The sequence below is a fragment of the Gekko japonicus genome, unplaced genomic scaffold (assembly GCF_001447785.1).
Source record: "Gekko japonicus isolate JY-2015 unplaced genomic scaffold, Gekko_japonicus_V1.1 scaffold663, whole genome shotgun sequence".
In the NCBI taxonomy this organism is placed as follows: Eukaryota; Metazoa; Chordata; class Lepidosauria; order Squamata; family Gekkonidae; genus Gekko; species Gekko japonicus.
The window spans coordinates 365,658-382,179 of record NW_015170912.1 but is presented as its reverse complement, the minus strand read 5'-3'; the positions used below and the strand labels follow the sequence as shown (position 1 = coordinate 382,179).

Here is a 16,522-nt window from a genome sequence, read left to right as displayed (position 1 = left end):
AGTAATGTGAAAAATCCACATAGGACGCCCCTCTTAAGAAGAGAGCCTGAAAAAGAGACATTTTGGGTTGGGAGAGGTAGTGGAAGAGACAAAGTAAGAATTTCTGTGTGGCCCTCATAATCTCTTACATTCGGACACATTACTCCTGCCTTTATTCGTTTATTACAGAGAAGGAGAACTTGAAAGGAAGAAATGAAGCTGACTAGTGAGCCTCTCCCCCAGGAAAGTGGCTCCGAGACCGTCCTCCGAACCATTTCAAAGATCCACAGTGTTGAATCAGAAGCAATCAAATGGGTAACTTGCCCACGTAAGTACACAGGACACCACCCAGGATCCCCAGTTCTTCCTCTCATGTCCCTCACACTGTACATTTGTAGAATTCAGAAGAAGCCAAACTTGGCATCCTTTGAGCAGTGGGAGTGGGGGAAACGTGCATGCAAGACTCTCATTCCTTCTAGCAGCCCAGTGCAATGTCTGCAGGGAATCTTATGTAAAAGGGAGAATTTGATTTTCTAAATCAATAAAATCAATCAAATTCTTGGGTGAAGAAGCCTTTTATGGGGAAACACTCTCTTAACACAGTTTGGTGTAGTGGTTAAGTGTGCGGACTCTAATCTGGGAGAACCGGGTTTGATTCCCCACTCCTCCACTTGCACCTGCTGATGTGACCTTGGGTCAGTCACAAGCTCTGGCACAGCTGTTCTTGAAAAAGAACAGTTTGTGTCAGAGTTCTCTCAGCCCCACCCGCCTCACAGGGTGTCTGTTGTGGGGAGGGGAAGGGAAATGAGTTTGTAAGCCGCTCTGAGACTCCGAGTGAAGGGCGGGGTATAAATCCAATCTCCTCCCCCTCCTCCTCCTCCTCCTCTTCTTCTTCTTCTTTTCTTCTTCTTCTTTTCTTCTTCTTCTTCTTCTTTTCTTCTTCTCTTCTTCTCCTTCTTCCCCTTCTTCTCCTTCTTCTTCTCCTTCTTCTTCTCCTTCTTCTTCTTCTTCTGGCTGATTTTAACAAGCATCCCAGGTAACTCTGCAGCTTAAAGAACTGAGGCCCAAATTAAATTTGTTTGCCCCACTGGATTGTAAAGTGGAGGGGGTGATTTAAAGAGCTGAAGAGATGAATGGTGGTGAGGAACTGCTGAAGCCCCCTCCCTGCCCGGGTCCTTTCTCTCCACAGCTCCTCCCCTGAATCCTTTCTCTTAGGCTCATTTCCAATATCAGAGCCCAGCTGGGAGAAAAGTGACAAGATGAGAGGGGTAAAAGTGACAGGGTACAGCACCCCAGTCTGCCTGCTGCTGTGTCCCTTTAAATTTCCCACTCTCCTGGTTTGTGTGTGAACGGGCCAGATCCATGTTTATGGAAGTGAGTCTACTTCCATTGTGCGTACCGCTCTCCAGAGACCTGCACGAGGCAGCTCACAAAGTAATGACAATGTAGTAACATTGTGGAAGACCCAGGAAAAACATCTTAGATCTTTAGCCTAACATTTTATTGCTGATGATGCTTGGTTTAGCATTGGATGCATGGAACCGGACACATTGCTTTAACACGGCCACTGCCTCAGTGCTCAGTTTTGCAGTAGGAGCATCCATACAGATCAGCGTGTATGATTGTTGTGTAACATAAGAAATTTGCATTATAAATATTATAAAAAGTACAACCAAGTGTCTTAAAGTCAGTTTTCTTCGGTGAGCTTATTTTATTTTCCCCATTGTATTCACACCGAAGTCTGTCTTGTTTTTGATACATTAAATCAGAGTGGTTGTCTGATCTCTGATATCAAGATGTACAATTTGTTTTTCTCAATCTTGTCTGTTGTACAGTTTAATGCACAGTGAAAGTGAATCCTTATTCACGCTTTCACAGTACCCCCCAAAAGAAAATATTGATTCGATACAGGTGAAATGTAACATATTTCATAGGATTTGTTTATGAAATCAAAGGACCTGAATGAACAGACGTAAAGGTGGTAATGCCAGATTGTAATGTAACACCCCAGGTTGAGTAAGAGCACCTCTGGTTTCCAATAGTGAAATGCAGTTCCTTTACATCAGTACCAATTGCCAATGTGCCCCATCAGACAACAGAGGTGGGAGAAGAACCTCAAAGTACCTAGAGTTCTTCATTGTAAATGCTCTCAGGTTTGCTTTCCAAGAAAATTTTAAAGCAAGTTAAGCATGTACAATGACCCAACAAAGGTAATCCACTGTGTATGGATCCTGTTGCAGGAATGGTTTCCCCACATGCGGAAGTATAAGGATTTTTTTAAAAAACCAATCCTTCGTCCAGTACACAAGGATGCAGTGCTGGATTTGGCTCATATACTTATTCTAGCTGTAGTCTACTGTGACAATGCTGAGCACCATGATCTGCAAGAATAAAGAGTCTCCATTCTGGCCTCCTTCAGCACTATCAAAGCTGATTATGCTCATTCAGCTGGTACTTAAAGATACCATGCTGCACAAAAACAGTCTTTGGACTGGGACTATTTTCTTTGGCAGCATGATCATTTGAGGGGGGGAAACCCAACTTGCATGGTTGTCTTAGTGTTTCTGGAGCCCTTGGCAAAAATCCAGAATGGGGACTCGGAATCTCTGCCACGCCCCACTGCTCTCCCCCTGCCCGGGAGCTAAGCAAGGGGTGGCCCTGACCCTGTGTGAGAAGAGCAGGAGACATTGCTGGAAGCTGGTTGCCTGAAACCTGGATGGAGTGAGCACAAGTGGCTGTTGCTGAGCCAGCTGCCCACGCCCCAGGTGGGACAGGTGCAGGTGGTGGCAGTGGAAGCTGGGTTTTTCTCTTTTTTGCCCTCTGTTGGTGGTTGGAGTCCCCTGTATGGGGCCTTGGGCAGCTGTTGCCCATCGGCCCCTACCAAGTTGTACTTAGCAAGAAGCACGTAGAAAGTGCCAGGGTAAGAGGACTTTGGGGCATGGTTCATCTTGTAACAAATGGTTCATATAACTTCGACTGTTGTAAAGTTGTGGGAGCAGGTGCTACTTTTTTTTCCCTCTTCTACACAGAGAGTTACAGCCATACCTTTCTGGTTGCAAGGGCTGAAGAGCTTGTGGACAAGAAGATTAATGCTGGAGAACCTCTGGCATACTTTCTAAAAGGGCAGCTGTATTTTGAAGAGGTTGGAGTTTGGTTTTTTTTAAAAATAATTTTTGAAATTGCACTGGAAAATGTTAGTACGTACAGGGCAGGGGGAAGTAATCCTGGAGACCATAAGAAGAGAGATGGGAGATCCATGATTAGATCAACTGTGTACATTTTCAGAGTAAAAAGCAGCCAGGGGAGGCCTGATTTATTCAGGATTGGGGGGGGAGATCGTTACCCCCTCCCATGCTTTTTTCTCAAAAGAAATCAGCCTCTACAAGCTGCTGCTAGCCCTGTGTTGTAGCCCAGCTGGTCTCGCAGGCTCCAAGTCCAAGTACAAGTCACGCAGGCAGGAGCAGGTCAAAGGAATGTTCACAGCGTATTCCAAACAGTCCAAAGTCAGTTGTTACAGTCAGAGAGAGTCCAAAAGCAAAAGAGTCACAGGATTATAGCAGAGTCAGGAATTGTGGTCGCAGGATTCACTGTGAGGTGACGTGTTGCTTCCACAAGTTGGCAACAGCTCACACCCAGCTTTATGTGGCCTTTCCCTAATTAGTCCTATCTGCAGCTGGCAAGTTAGTAGGACTCATTTTGTAGCATTCGGCGGGCCATTAATCTTTTACTCTGTCTGCGTTCTTGCAGTTGCCTTCTGATCTTAGCCCTTCTTCTTTCTGTGGGGGGGGGAATCTGGGGGAGTCTCGGGTGCCTCCGGAGGTCCTTGCTCCCTGACTTCAGCCGGCTCAGTATTATCTGACTGGAATTCCTGAGTGTCCTCTACTCTGAAGTCATCTTTTGCCACGCTGGACTCAGGCTCGACTTCTGAGGAGTCCTCACTTTCACTGGGCTCCAGTTGCCAATCAGACTGGTCAGGCTGCAAGTCAGACTGGTCCTCACTCAGGCTGGGCTCAGGCAGCAAGTCAGAGTCTGGCTGCACCTCAGGCTGAGGCTGGTCCACGACACCCTGGTAGGGACAGACACAGTACTACTTGCATTTTTTTCAGTGCCAGGGCTAATAGGAGCTGGGGGGAGAGAGGGGCTCCCTCCCTTGTACCATGGCCCCAGTCAAAAGCAGTGCCCACCTCAGCTCTTGCTAACCTTTAAAAATCTTTCATACCTTGTTGTGAACTTAGATGACACTATTTTATGATTTTCTTGCAATTGTATCTGAGCACTTACAGTAGCTTCCTAGTCGACTGAAATGGGGGCTGTAGTACTGGGGGGAACGGGATGAGATTGAGTGGAAATGCTAGGCTGAGCCAACTCATTGCTTTATTGGCATTTTATTCAACCCTGTCTCTTGTTGATAGAATTATTTTCCATTTCCCAAGATGCCTAGTGAATAAAAAAAAAATACTCCCCCCTCCCCAGTTTTTAGTTCAGAGGATGATATATGTTTTATTTCAAAATAGCCTAGTTTGAGCCTGAAAGTTCAGTAGCCAGATTTGCTGGGTTGTTTAATCTGAAGTGTTTGGTTGCTGATTGTGTCTTGTGCAGGGATGGTATGAAGATGCACTACTGCAGTTTGAACAAAGCAAAGACACAGATTTTCAGTCCATGTATCAGTTAGGTGTGATGTATTATGATGGATTGGGGACCCCACCAGATCCTGTAAGTTGCAACTAGCAGAGAGATCTTTATTTTTGTTCTAGCTGTTTCTTAAGCAATAACTTTTCTTATTTTCAGCACACATGTCTAAGTGCAAACAGTATCACTGCTAAGCAAATCTTCTAATCTTATAAAGGATTAAATAAAATGGGCATGACCCTGTCCGGGTGGCACAACATCCACACATGGCAGATAGTCCTGTAGCTCTGTTCCCTCTCTGCTGCTTGTACACGGGCCATCATTAGAGAGAACAGAAAGCCTATCTGCAGCTCTAATGTCACTTTCCATTTTCCTCTTCACTCAGACCAGATTGCTTATGCTCTGAAACTTACACTGGAGTAAAAATACAGGTGGAAGGAACCAATGATCAGGAAAACTGGAAGCACAACTCCCCAGAGACACAAAATCACTTTCCAAAATAGCAAGAAAAATGGAATATTAATAAGAAAATAGTATCTTCATAACACATATAAGACATAGATAATGCATACAATTCTCCAAATTAGCTTCAGAGTTCAACATCAAAGTTAGATAATACGCATAAGTATCCTATCAACATAGTAATGCGACACGAATGGCTGAAGGAAGGAAGGGCGCAGCCAAGTGTCCATTAGCATCAAAGAAGGCACAATGAAGTGGCAATTGAGTCACTTTTCTTCTCCACGGTAATTTGATAGATGATTCATACCGTTTTGAAAAAATACCATTTTTCAAGAGGTACATGTATCTTCATTCACAATAGCAATAATTAAGTGCAATGACCAACAGTAGAAATCAAATGAAGGTGGAATCCAACAACCTCAAGACAAATCCACAACTCCATAGTACACCATATAGAGGGCTAGAGCACTGAGCAGATAGAAATGGATGGATGGGGATATGTGGGTTTCTCAGACTTACTGTCCTCCCCCACTGGATTGTTGTGCTGCCTGGGCACATGCATAGTTGGGGCAGAGAGGAGAAAACAGGGTTGTACTCAATGCAATGTTGCCCATTTTACTAGCCAAAATAAAATATCAAGTAATGACATATATATTTTTTTGTTTTATCACAGAATACAAGTATTAACAAATTTCTAATGTTAGTCTTGGGAGTTTTAGGTAAAAGGATATACAGTCCTACTGACCATGTGTTCAGTGATGCTGGGAATAAGGTGGAGATTGCCACTAGCAGAAAAGCCCTCTGGAATGATATGAGGTTTCTGGCCAGAGGTTCCACTGTTGCTTTAATCAGTTTTAATTTCTGAGCTGGACTCCCTATTGTTATAAAGCCATGCTTGCGCAAGTTTCTTTCACTGGTCTTAGGAACGACCAGTGAAGGTTGCACTATGTGCTAGCTGGAGCGGCTGATTAATGTTTCCCTTTTAGATAATTTTTGCAGCTAAACAGGTGCTTGTTTTACCTCACTGAATAGTGAAGGTTTATAGGAGATCCGATGGCTGGCATGCATCCCCTCTCAAGAAGCAAGTGGAGTTCTCCCCCTGTGTGCGCGAGACTTAAAACTGCATTGCTTACTCACATGTAACATTGTTTAACAACATGTAAAAGCAGCAAGAAGAATGGTTGCGGGAAAGGGAATGACAAGGAGACACACACACCCCTTCCTGGACAGTAAGATCTCAGATTATTTTGCCTAGAAATGTCAAGTCTTGAATATGCATCTGCATTTGTTGCCTATAGAAGAAAGGAGTGGAATACATGAAGAAGATTATCAGCTCTGATTCTCCCAAGGCAAGACATTTAAAGTTTGCCGCAGCATACAACCTTGGCAGAGCTTACTGGGAAGGATGCGGGGCTGAGATTTTGGAAAAAGAGGCTGAAAGGTACCCTTCTTCTGAGCAGGCCACCTCTGTTACGTGGCCACATCCACATGGAGTCCTAAAGCTGGTTGGATGTGTGTCCAACACACCTGTGATCATTGCAGTCAGCATACACTACAGACCTTGCTGGACATTTGGCTCTCTCTCTCTGTGTGCAGCCATGGTGCTGGCAGGAGTAAGTACAGCCCATGGAATGAGCCAGCCTTGGCCGGGAGGGCGGGATAAAGATCAAATAAATCAAATCAAGTCACATCTTTCCAGGGGGAAATTGTTTGACTTCTTGGAAAGATTTCTGTATGTGCAACAGTCCTCCTTGAGCGTGAGCTTCAATTACTCCGCGCTGTCTGCTTGCACCAAGTGAAGGTGATTGTAGCTCCACTGTGTATTTTGCTTGCCCGAGGCATAGGACAAGATACATTTCTTTTGATGGAATTTAAATGCCAAAATAAATGAATTCATGTTGTTCATTCCATTGTTCCAGGTGCACGTGGTTATTTCATTCAAATTCATATTAAAGCACTGTATGCTGCTGCAGCTTGTGCCAGTGGAGCTGTGTGTTAAGTTTAATTTTAATTGTATTTATTGTATTGTGATATGATGCTACCTGCCCTGAGCCTGCTTGTGGGATGGGCGGGCTATAAATACTGTCCTGCTGCATCCAACTCCTTATGTCACCATGAGGGTGGGGTTGGGGGGCACTCTTTTTCCAGGTAGGTCCTTTGTCTTAATCAGCACACTTCCCGTTTCACACTACGGCACCTGGGAAGCTGCCAGGTAGACTCGTCTTCATGAAAAAAGCCCAGCAACATCACTTAAAGTTCCCTTCACTTTCCAGATTATGGCAGATTGCTGCAGACCACGGAAACCCAAAAGCAAGTGTAAAGGCTCAGAGTGCCCTCGGAATGCTGTATTCAGCAACACATCCCAAGGATCTGAAAAAGGTAGCGCTGCTTGTTACTTTGGATTTTATTTTTTTTGCTTTAATTATAAATCTTGGATTAAATTGCAGTGTATGTCATACTCCGGTGAAAAGAGGCTATAATATTTTATAGGTGACAAGGATCGGTGCCAATTCCAAAGGAAAATAATAAGCAAAACACAAAGGTTAAGACAAAAAAAGGGAAAGACCAGTGTAATTTGCGCAATGTCTCGTTTGTATCCCAAGAATATAATCCTAAACAGAGTTACAGCCTTCTAAGTGCATTGACTTCAATGGACTCAGAAGGGCATAACTCTGTTTAAAATTGCATTGAAAATGGGGGTTCTTCTGGAGACTCGCAAAAACAAATCGTTTTTAAAACAGCTCTGAACCTAATGTATCAATCCTATTTTTTAAAAATGGCTCCCCTTCTTTGAATTTGTAGAAAAACGTACAAAATCCAGTAGAACAATTCTGAGAAAATACAAATTTCTAGCTTTCTATTAATAATGTATATATGACAGTCCTTTCCCTCTGTTGTTGCTGTTATTATTGTTATAAATTCCAAAGTTAATATTCAAAACTGTATGGTGGTTTTGTGTGTGACAAATGTTATAGAATAAAAAGTTATAAAACAAAACAGTTCTGATGCATTTGGTACCTTTCAAGATGAGACAGTTCTCTCACTAGGGGAAGAAATATCATTTCCAGAGATGATAGGCGCGATATGCTGGGGATCGTGGGCAAGTAATTGCATGTGGGAGCCTCAGATGTTCTTCTCTGTTTGCATCAAATGATACATCAAGCCAATTCAGAATTCAGATGAACATTGTGTTGCAGATGGGAATATGCTTCCAGATGCACCCTGCAACACATGGGGAAGGCTGCCTCTGCACACGCATCTCCCCCCAATGCATTCTGGGATGACCGGAGGGGGGGACCCCCCAATATGTTAGATGTCTAAAGAGCATTTGGAAAGAGACTTGGTTTTCACAACCAGCCCAAGGGCAGAGTGAACCTTCACCTAATCTGAATTCAGGATGCTAAGAAATGTACTTTCTGGGCTGACTGTCAGTACACAAGATCAGCAGTGCCTTTTTCATAAAACTTTTGCTTCCCTAGATACCTTCTAGCAGAAAACACACTTATGCAAATCTGCTTTCCTCCATTCTCTTAAAGGCAGACAGTTTGGTTTAACTTTCCAGGAGCAAGGAGAGAGATTGCAAGAACAGACCCTCAAAAAATTAAATTGTGTTCAGAGAAATTAGGCCATGGCACTTCTGAGACTCTAATGCAAATGGAAAGAAATGCATTGCCCTCCACACCCCAGTTCCTATTTTGATTCTGTAGCACTGGCTGCCAGCTTTTCATTGTTAGTTGACACAGCAGTCACTAAAGCTGTATTTTGATGTTTTTCTTTTCTTTTTTTCAGATAGTATAATAGTGATTGTAATGCAATGCACCATCTTGTTGATCTCTGACATAACACTGTACCCCAGGAAAAGGATTCTGTCAGTTAACTCCATGTTTTATTGAAGCAAAATGTTATTACTACTCTTAGCAATTAAGAATATAATTGAATATGTAATGTAATTTGGAATGGTAGATTTAAATGCAGTTCTTTGTCTTGGGGACAAGGAAAACACTCTACACAGCCAAGATGCTGTAAAATTCACCTCCATGCTTGAAAGGAGATGGATGGGGTCTAAGGATGGGATTCTCACAAATCACACATCACTCTCCTGTTCCAACGTATTTACTACCTATGTTGTCGTCCCCCCAGTTGATCATTCTTTTGATCTGTTAAAAAACTGTCCTTACTGTTTTGCATGCTAATTTAACAAGCCACTCGTATATATACAACTATGATATGTAATTCCATTTCATCGTCTGACGAAGTGTGCATGCACGTGAAAGCTCACACCTTGAATAAAACTTTGTTGGTCTTAAAGGTGCCACTGGACTCTTGTTCTAAAGCACCTTGTTAGTAATTGGGAAGCTCATCATTCTTGGATAATTTACAGCTAGTCTTGAGCTATGAATGCAACCATTGAAGAGGCATTAAATCTCTTCATTTCAACAGTTCTGCATTTATTACTAAAGTGAAGGACGTGCGAGGCTGGGAACAGAAAATAATAGTAGACAAAAGACAATACCCTTAAATTAACAGTCTGTACTGCAGTAGTGGATTGTGTGTATATACACGTGTGTGCATGCACATATATTTGTGCTTGTACACAATATCCCGTTCAGTCAATTGTCTTAGCTTTGTTTCAGATGATGGACATTGTATTCAGATGAACAAAGACGGTTTCATTCCCGATTACTTAGAGATGGCTCTTCCTGAGCATCATTCACAGACAGCTGTATAGCTATTGGACCACACTGAAGCTGTGCATAGCAAGAATTGTTCTAAATGACTTGCATAAATCCTCTTCCTCTGTCCTGCAGGCATTCTTTTGGCATTCGGAAGCATGTGGGAATGGAAGCCTGGAATCCCAGGGCATCCTTGGACTCATGTATCTTTATGGACATGGTGTGCGTAAAAATTTGAAGGCTGCTTTGGAGTGTCTGAATCAAGCATCAGATCGTGGGAATGTCTACGCTAAAGGTCATCTTGTAGAGTATTATTACAGAAGAAAATTTTTTACAAAAGCTGCTGAGTTTGCCAAGAGGTGACTTTATTTTCATTTAGTAATTTGAGTAGAGGTAAATTTGAGTAGAGGAGCTGCAGTGGCTCAAGTGGTTAAGACGCTGAACTGCAGGCTGTGGAAGGTCGGTAGTTCAGCAGTTCGAGACCCGAGTGTGCTGCATGAAGGAGTGAGCTCCCGTCTCTAGTTCCAGCTCCTGCCAGCCTAGCAGTTCGAAAGCAAGAAATTGCAAGTAGATAAACAGGTACCACTTCGGTGGGAAGGTAACAGCGTTCCGTGCGCCTTGGTGTTTAGTCATGCCGGTCACATGACCACGGAAACGTGTTCGAACAGCGCTGGCTCTTCGGCTTTGAAACGGAGATGAGCGCCGCAACCCTAGAGTCGGATTCGACTGGCTTTCGAGCAAGGGAACCTTTACCTTTAAATGTTTTCACATTTATCAAAGGCAGTCAGTAGACCTCAGAGAGACACCAGTAGGGTGTCCTTGATCTTAAAAAGGAGGGAGGCAAAGCTCAACACAAAACAGAAAACATTCTGTTCATTACGTTTGTGATCCTCTCTCTCCCATCGATTCTCCAGCTCAAGGGGAAAAAAGCACAATTTCACAAAACAGTATTAAACTCTGTGCCTTAACTAGCTACCAAACAAGTTGGGAGTGAATTTCACTTCAGAAAGACCTCAATCACTTGACTCCAACAAGGCCTAATCATATATTAAAACTCTGCCAAGTCATTTGGGAAATGGCGACTGGATAAAGGCTTGATCCGTCTCATATTCCTCCAGCGAAGAATTATAGTTTAAGGCTGGGTTTACATCAAGTGTCCTTTTCAAAACCAAGGCCCAAAAAGAAAAGAGCAGCTCAACTACCTATTAAATGCTCTTAGTGCTCTTTCCCCCCCCCTCCTCCAAGCTAAAAAGCCCCAAGTGCTTTAACCTTTCTTCATAGGGAAAGTGTTCCAACCCTTTTATCATTCTAGTTGCCCTTTTCTGCACTTTTCCCAGTGCTGTGAGGTGTGGTGACCAGAACTGTACACAGTATTCCAAATGAGTTTGCACCATCGATCGCAGTGCCCAGCCATCAAAGGGATAGCATCAGAGCAGTAGGAAAGAAGGATGATCAGTGTCCTACCTCTGTCTCTCTCTACACTCTCTTATAGACCCCCTCTGAAGTCTGAGGCTAAGAGACAGTGCAAATTCCCTCACTTCCAACAGATTTGACAGCTCCCATTATTTGAACTGAGCAAAGGGCTTGAGAGGCCAGCAGTGTTAAAAACCAAAGAATCCTGCTGGATCAGACCAAGGGCTTCTCTACTCCAGAATCCCATTTCCAAGGGCAGCCGGTGACAGCACGTAATAGACCCACCCTCCATGAACCCGTCGAGTCCCCCTTTTAAACCATCTGGGAGGGGGTTGCATTTACAGACTGAGGCAAGGCACTGCAGGAGTTCATTATATGAACTACTTCATTTTGTCTATCCTGTGTCTGTCAGTCGGGTTTTACTGAGTAAACCAGAATTATGAAAGAACAAAGTGTCTCTTTCACACCATATATTACACCTACCCTTTCATCACCTTCTTAGAAGATACACACACTAAAATGGCACACATGCTGTGCCCACTCCTGCATGCCAAGGCCTCTAGCCTCCTCCTCCTCCTCGGTATGACTTTAGCAAAGCCCTTCTCCCCTCATGCATTTCAGCGATAGTAGGGCTCTTTAACTCCCCCTCAGCCCTGGGAAAGATTGAAGGTCAAAGAAGACGAGGACGGCAAAGGATGAAATGGTTAGACAGTGTCATAGATGCAACGAACATGAAGTTGAGAAAACTTCAGAGGATGGCGGAAGACCGGAAGGCCTGGCGTGATCTGGTCCATGGGGTCGTGAAGAGTCGGACTCGACTGTGCGACTGAACAACAACAACAGCCCTTGCTGTTATCACTAGCATTCAAACCTCACATTGCTTTCTTTTTATAATCCTCAAGCAAATGGAAATTAAAAAAGGGAAAGCTGCAATTTGTGGTTTGGGGGCAATGACTATAAGTGGGGCTGTAGTTCAGTGGTAGAGCATCTGCTTTGTATGCAAAAGGTCCCAGGTAGGTGGTGTGAGAGACCTCTGCCTGAGACCCCGGACAGCTGCTGCCAGTCTGAGCGGACAATACTTCGATGGACCGTGAGTGTGATTCAGTATAAGGCAGCTTCATGTGCTCAAGAGTCCTTGCCCTTTGTCCTGGTCCATGTTCAAGAAGTGTTCATGGATGGAGGCCATGACTAAAGGGATCGTGTGATCAAAGTCTATGGGAAAGGCCATCGTTGATCTGCCTGTCACAGATCCCTCATGATTACTGTATCAGTAACCACTGAGACCAGCAATTCTGAAACAGTTATTTTCCTTCTGTCCCCCTCCTCCAAATGAAAATGAGATCAAACAGAGTTAAGAATTTTAAATATCTTAGAAGTGCGCTACAGAACTGTAGTCTCGAGCCTGAGAACTCTGTCTCTGCAAGGAGTTCCCCTGCTGTCTTCTAGAAGAGAACAGAGCTACCCCAGAGCTCAGTAAGGGGGCTCAAACTGCTGGCCACAGCTGCAGATGGTTTTGCAGCCTCAGGTATCCAAAGTATCTGAAGGTTACATTTGCACCTGTCATCTAAGTGCTCTTCAGAGAAGAGCTGCTCACATCCTATACAGAATGTGGCAATAAAGGGAAAGATATGTCACTCACTTGTATGTTTCATTGACTCCCACTGGCTATTTTAAAAACAGCCATTTAATGATGTATGAAATGCAACTAAAAAAACAGTTGCATGATTATTGTGACCATTGTGTCTTTGTGCAGACTTCTCAATTAGATTTGAGCACAAATATCCCCACTGAATCTACAGGACATTGCTATTGGTGTTTGGTGCTAAAGAGTTTTCTTTCTTTTTTACTTTGCTTTGTGAATCCTTTAATAGGGTTACAGAGAATGACAATGTTGAAGAAATAGCAAAGGCCATAGACTGCGCGCCTTTTTACATTGCCAAAGGGCTTGCCATGGCTTCCTTCTACTTGGCCAGGTGCTTTCAACTTGGCCTAGGAACAAAACCAGATGAAGCATTAGCTAAAAAATACTATTCTAAGGTAAGTTTTACCATACCCTATTCCAGTTTGAGCTGAATTATCTGAATATGGCATATTTTCTTGTTACTCTGGTGTTACACTCCAATAACAGCACTTGTCACAAGAAAACCCCCCCCCCAAAATAGTTAGATACAGTAGACCAGAGGTGTCAAACTCATTTGTTATAAGGGCTGGATATGATATCAATAGGACTTTGTCGGGCCAGGCCATGTGTGTCATAAAATGTAATGCCAGGTAGTGAAGATATTAACTTTAAAAAGGACACCGACAAACATGATTAAAGGGTTTCTTAAACCTAAAATACAAACATGCTTAAAACAGTAACTCTTGCCATATTTTGTTTAACAGTCTTTGATAATTGACACTTCCCAAACCTTCCTCACCCACCCACCCCCCAAAAAAGAAGCCTACCTAAAATAGAAAGGTGGGGGGATAGTGGGATTTGGCAATGCAATTTTTTAAATAAAACACCAAAAAAAAAGTACAAAGATCACTGCAGAAACTAAAAATAAAAACTAAAAATATAAAATGCTCTGAGCCAAGAAAACATGAAATGGCTGGGCATTGCAAGCTCAGTCTACTCAGAGTGGCTGTGGCTCTCCAGTGTAATGTCGCCCTTTGGCTGTGGGTTCCCAAGTTAGACTACTCACTCAGGCACCTCAGGTCCATTCAGCAGAGGTAAGCTGGCTCAAAATATCAGACCTTTATTCAACTGGCATACAAACACTGGAAACTGAAACTCTTCTCCATTGAAATATATTGCAGCTCAAAAAAGTTGCAAAGAAAATGCAGAATGGATTTTCCATTAAAGTTTCTGGTTCCAGATAGCCTATTGTGGGACTGGAATGAGAGCCCCCAGAGTGGAATTCCATTCCCAGAATGCAGCTGCTACTCCCAGAGACCTTCATTGCACTCCGTGGACTGCCATTCTAGTCCCAGAGTAGTCTATTTGGGCCTAGAGTCCTTAAAGGAAAATCCATTCCACATTTTCTTTGCAGCTTTTTTTGAGTTTGGCAGCCCCGATCTCCCTCGGAAGGGTGAGGGCAGGCAGGGGAGGGGGTGGGGGGTGGAGAAGAGAGCCAGGGGCCTGATTAAAGCTCTGGGAGGGCTGCTTCCAGCACACGGGCCTTAGGTTTGATAACCCTGCAGTAGACTGTGTTCCAGAACTGAGGCCTTAAACTGTAGTCAGAGATCTGATAACTGTCTTCTAAGATTAAAAGCCCTCCTCAGGGTCCTCATTTGGATCGGGAGGGGGTGGGGTGATAGCAGGAGACAAAGAGCAACTTCTACTACCGTCAGCAGGGAGAAGCAACAGGTACAAAGCAAGTACCTGTCTTTTAAATATCAGCTCTGGGGAAATCTGTTTGGCGGAAATTGTTAACTACTACCGCTGGCTCAAGCCCTGATCCAAACTGGGATCTTAACACTGAAAGATTACAGATCTCCCACGTAAGGTGTAGTTCAACCATCAGATATGTTTGTTCTATTCATGTGATTCTCTGGAGTCATCAGTTATTTTTACCAAGTAAATGATCTTGCATTCACCTTTAGGGCAAGATTAGGGAATTCACATAGCACAGCTTAGCTCTTGGACAGACTAATATGCAGGTCCTCAACCTTTTCAAGCCTGCAGGCATTTTTGGGTGCAACCACAAAATGTCTGCCACAAAAGGCAGAGCCAACCGCAGAGTCTCGGGGAGTGAGGTCATGCACTACCACAACAGTAACTCTTCAGCATTTCATACAGAAGCTCTGTTTAAACAAGATGCCCTTTAAAATGTACTTCTTGTTTATAGAAATATTCTTGGATACACATAGCTTACCTTCAGTCACATGGTGAAGATCCTTGTGCTGCGGTGGCAGCAGCTACTGCTGCCAAAGCAAGGATTTTTTTGAATCTGTACAGATTTTTCTTCAATAATGTTTGATATCAATAACAATTGGTATTAATCAGTGTTCAAATTCTGCTCCTCCCCATAAAAGTTTTCGTACATGATGAGAGGCAACGGAATCACAGGTTTATCTTCCTTATAAAAAAACATTTACTTGTTAATGGAGGGCCCTCATACACAATCACAGAATAAGAGATTATAAATTTTCCTGGCCTGAAAATAGTAAACTAGCACTTTGAAGAATTCAACCTGGCCCTTCTGGAATACTAGCTTTCTCTGTGCAGGGCCATGGGGTAGTTTTCACACCTGTGATGCTCCACTTTCGCTGATCTATAAGACAGCTTAGTGTTGGTTGTCTTGTTCCAACAGTCCAAACTCTTACTGTCCAAACAGTCCAAACTCTTACTGTCCAGACTCTTACTGCCATCAGTTTACCTACCTTGAAAGGGACCCCCCACACACACACAAAAAGAAAGAAACTGCAGATTAGTGATTGAGGCAATGTATTTCTAGCTAAGTGATTTGTAGCACAGTCCTCCAGTTACTCCAGTTTAAGGTCATGGATTTCAGTAGCTTATACAGGAGTCTGCATAGGATTGCATGGCCAACAAGTTATTTTAAGATACAATGTACTTCCCTGATATGCAATGCCTTCAGTGCCTTGTACAAAAAGGTTTTTTTAATGACAGCTACTATTATTCATTTGTTTTAAAGGCATGCAATCTGGATCCTGCTGTTGCTGCTGATCTTGAGCTGACAGCGAATCATGGAAGAATTTAGTGAATTGTTTTGATAAGTCTAAGCAAGTTCCTACGGTTTTGCTTTGTAACTTCTGACTACTGTTTTCTATAAATCATGAATATCGTAAACAAATTTCCTTCATTAGACACAATGTTTTGATATACTTTTAACTCAAATTTCTCTCTGAAAGTAAATTATTGGGGGGGGGGGGTTTGCATGCAAGCTACGTATCATGTATCCATCGACATTTCTAAGTTTTGCTTTCCTTTACCGGGTTAATACCAGTCCACCCAGCGGTTCGAAAGCTTCGGCGAGTAGATAAAATGGGTACCACTCCTTAGAGAGGGTGGGCACACTAAACCCCCCGGTGGGGGAGGTGTTTGCCGGCGAACAGAATGTCCAGCGCGTAAGACCGAAAAGCCTAGAAAGAACTCTTCGACATCAAGGAAGCCTGTAATGGGCCGTCCGGCCAGGCGGTGGCAGTGCTGCGCTGCAACTTGAAGCAGTCCGAAGAAAGCTGACGATATCAAGCCACGCCGAGGGGAAAATGCCGCTGGAACACGTCTGACCTTACAGCTGAACAAACTCCCCGTCGGCTGCGAACGTGTGTGATTTAAAGATTATATGTTGTCCTCCCTTACCCCTTGAATCATTGTTAGTCCTGTGTGTATTACTGTAAATCGCTCAGAGCCGGCA

At 43.5% G+C, this 16,522-nt stretch overlaps 1 protein-coding gene across 1 annotated transcript; it reads left to right on the top strand.

Moving 5' to 3' along the window:
* Window positions 1-168: 168 nt before the first annotated feature.
* On the top strand, window positions 169-15,865 carry LRP2BP (LRP2 binding protein). The gene is made up of 8 exons (XM_015418705.1): window positions 169-307; window positions 3,009-3,121; window positions 4,579-4,692; window positions 6,369-6,511; window positions 7,344-7,449; window positions 9,879-10,102; window positions 13,028-13,193; window positions 15,800-15,865. The coding sequence occupies exons 1-8, from the start codon at window positions 193-195 to the stop codon at window positions 15,863-15,865; spliced, it is 1,047 nt and encodes a 348-aa protein (XP_015274191.1). The 5' UTR covers window positions 169-192.
* The last annotated feature ends 657 nt before the right edge of the window (window positions 15,866-16,522 follow it).

What these genes read in the sequence shown, in the direction of transcription:
- LRP2BP (XM_015418705.1), top strand. Translation starts at nt 193, where the DNA reads ATGAAGCTGACTAGTGAGCCTCTCCCCCAGGAAAGTGGCTCCGAGACC. An exon ending in ATCCCAAGGATCTGAAAAAG is followed by an intron (nt 7,450 to 9,878) that starts GTAGCGCTGCTT and finishes TCTGTCCTGCAG; the next exon opens with GCATTCTTTTGGCATTCGGA. An exon ending in GCTGCTGAGTTTGCCAAGAG is followed by an intron (nt 10,103 to 13,027) that starts GTGACTTTATTT and finishes ATCCTTTAATAG; the next exon opens with GGTTACAGAGAATGACAATG.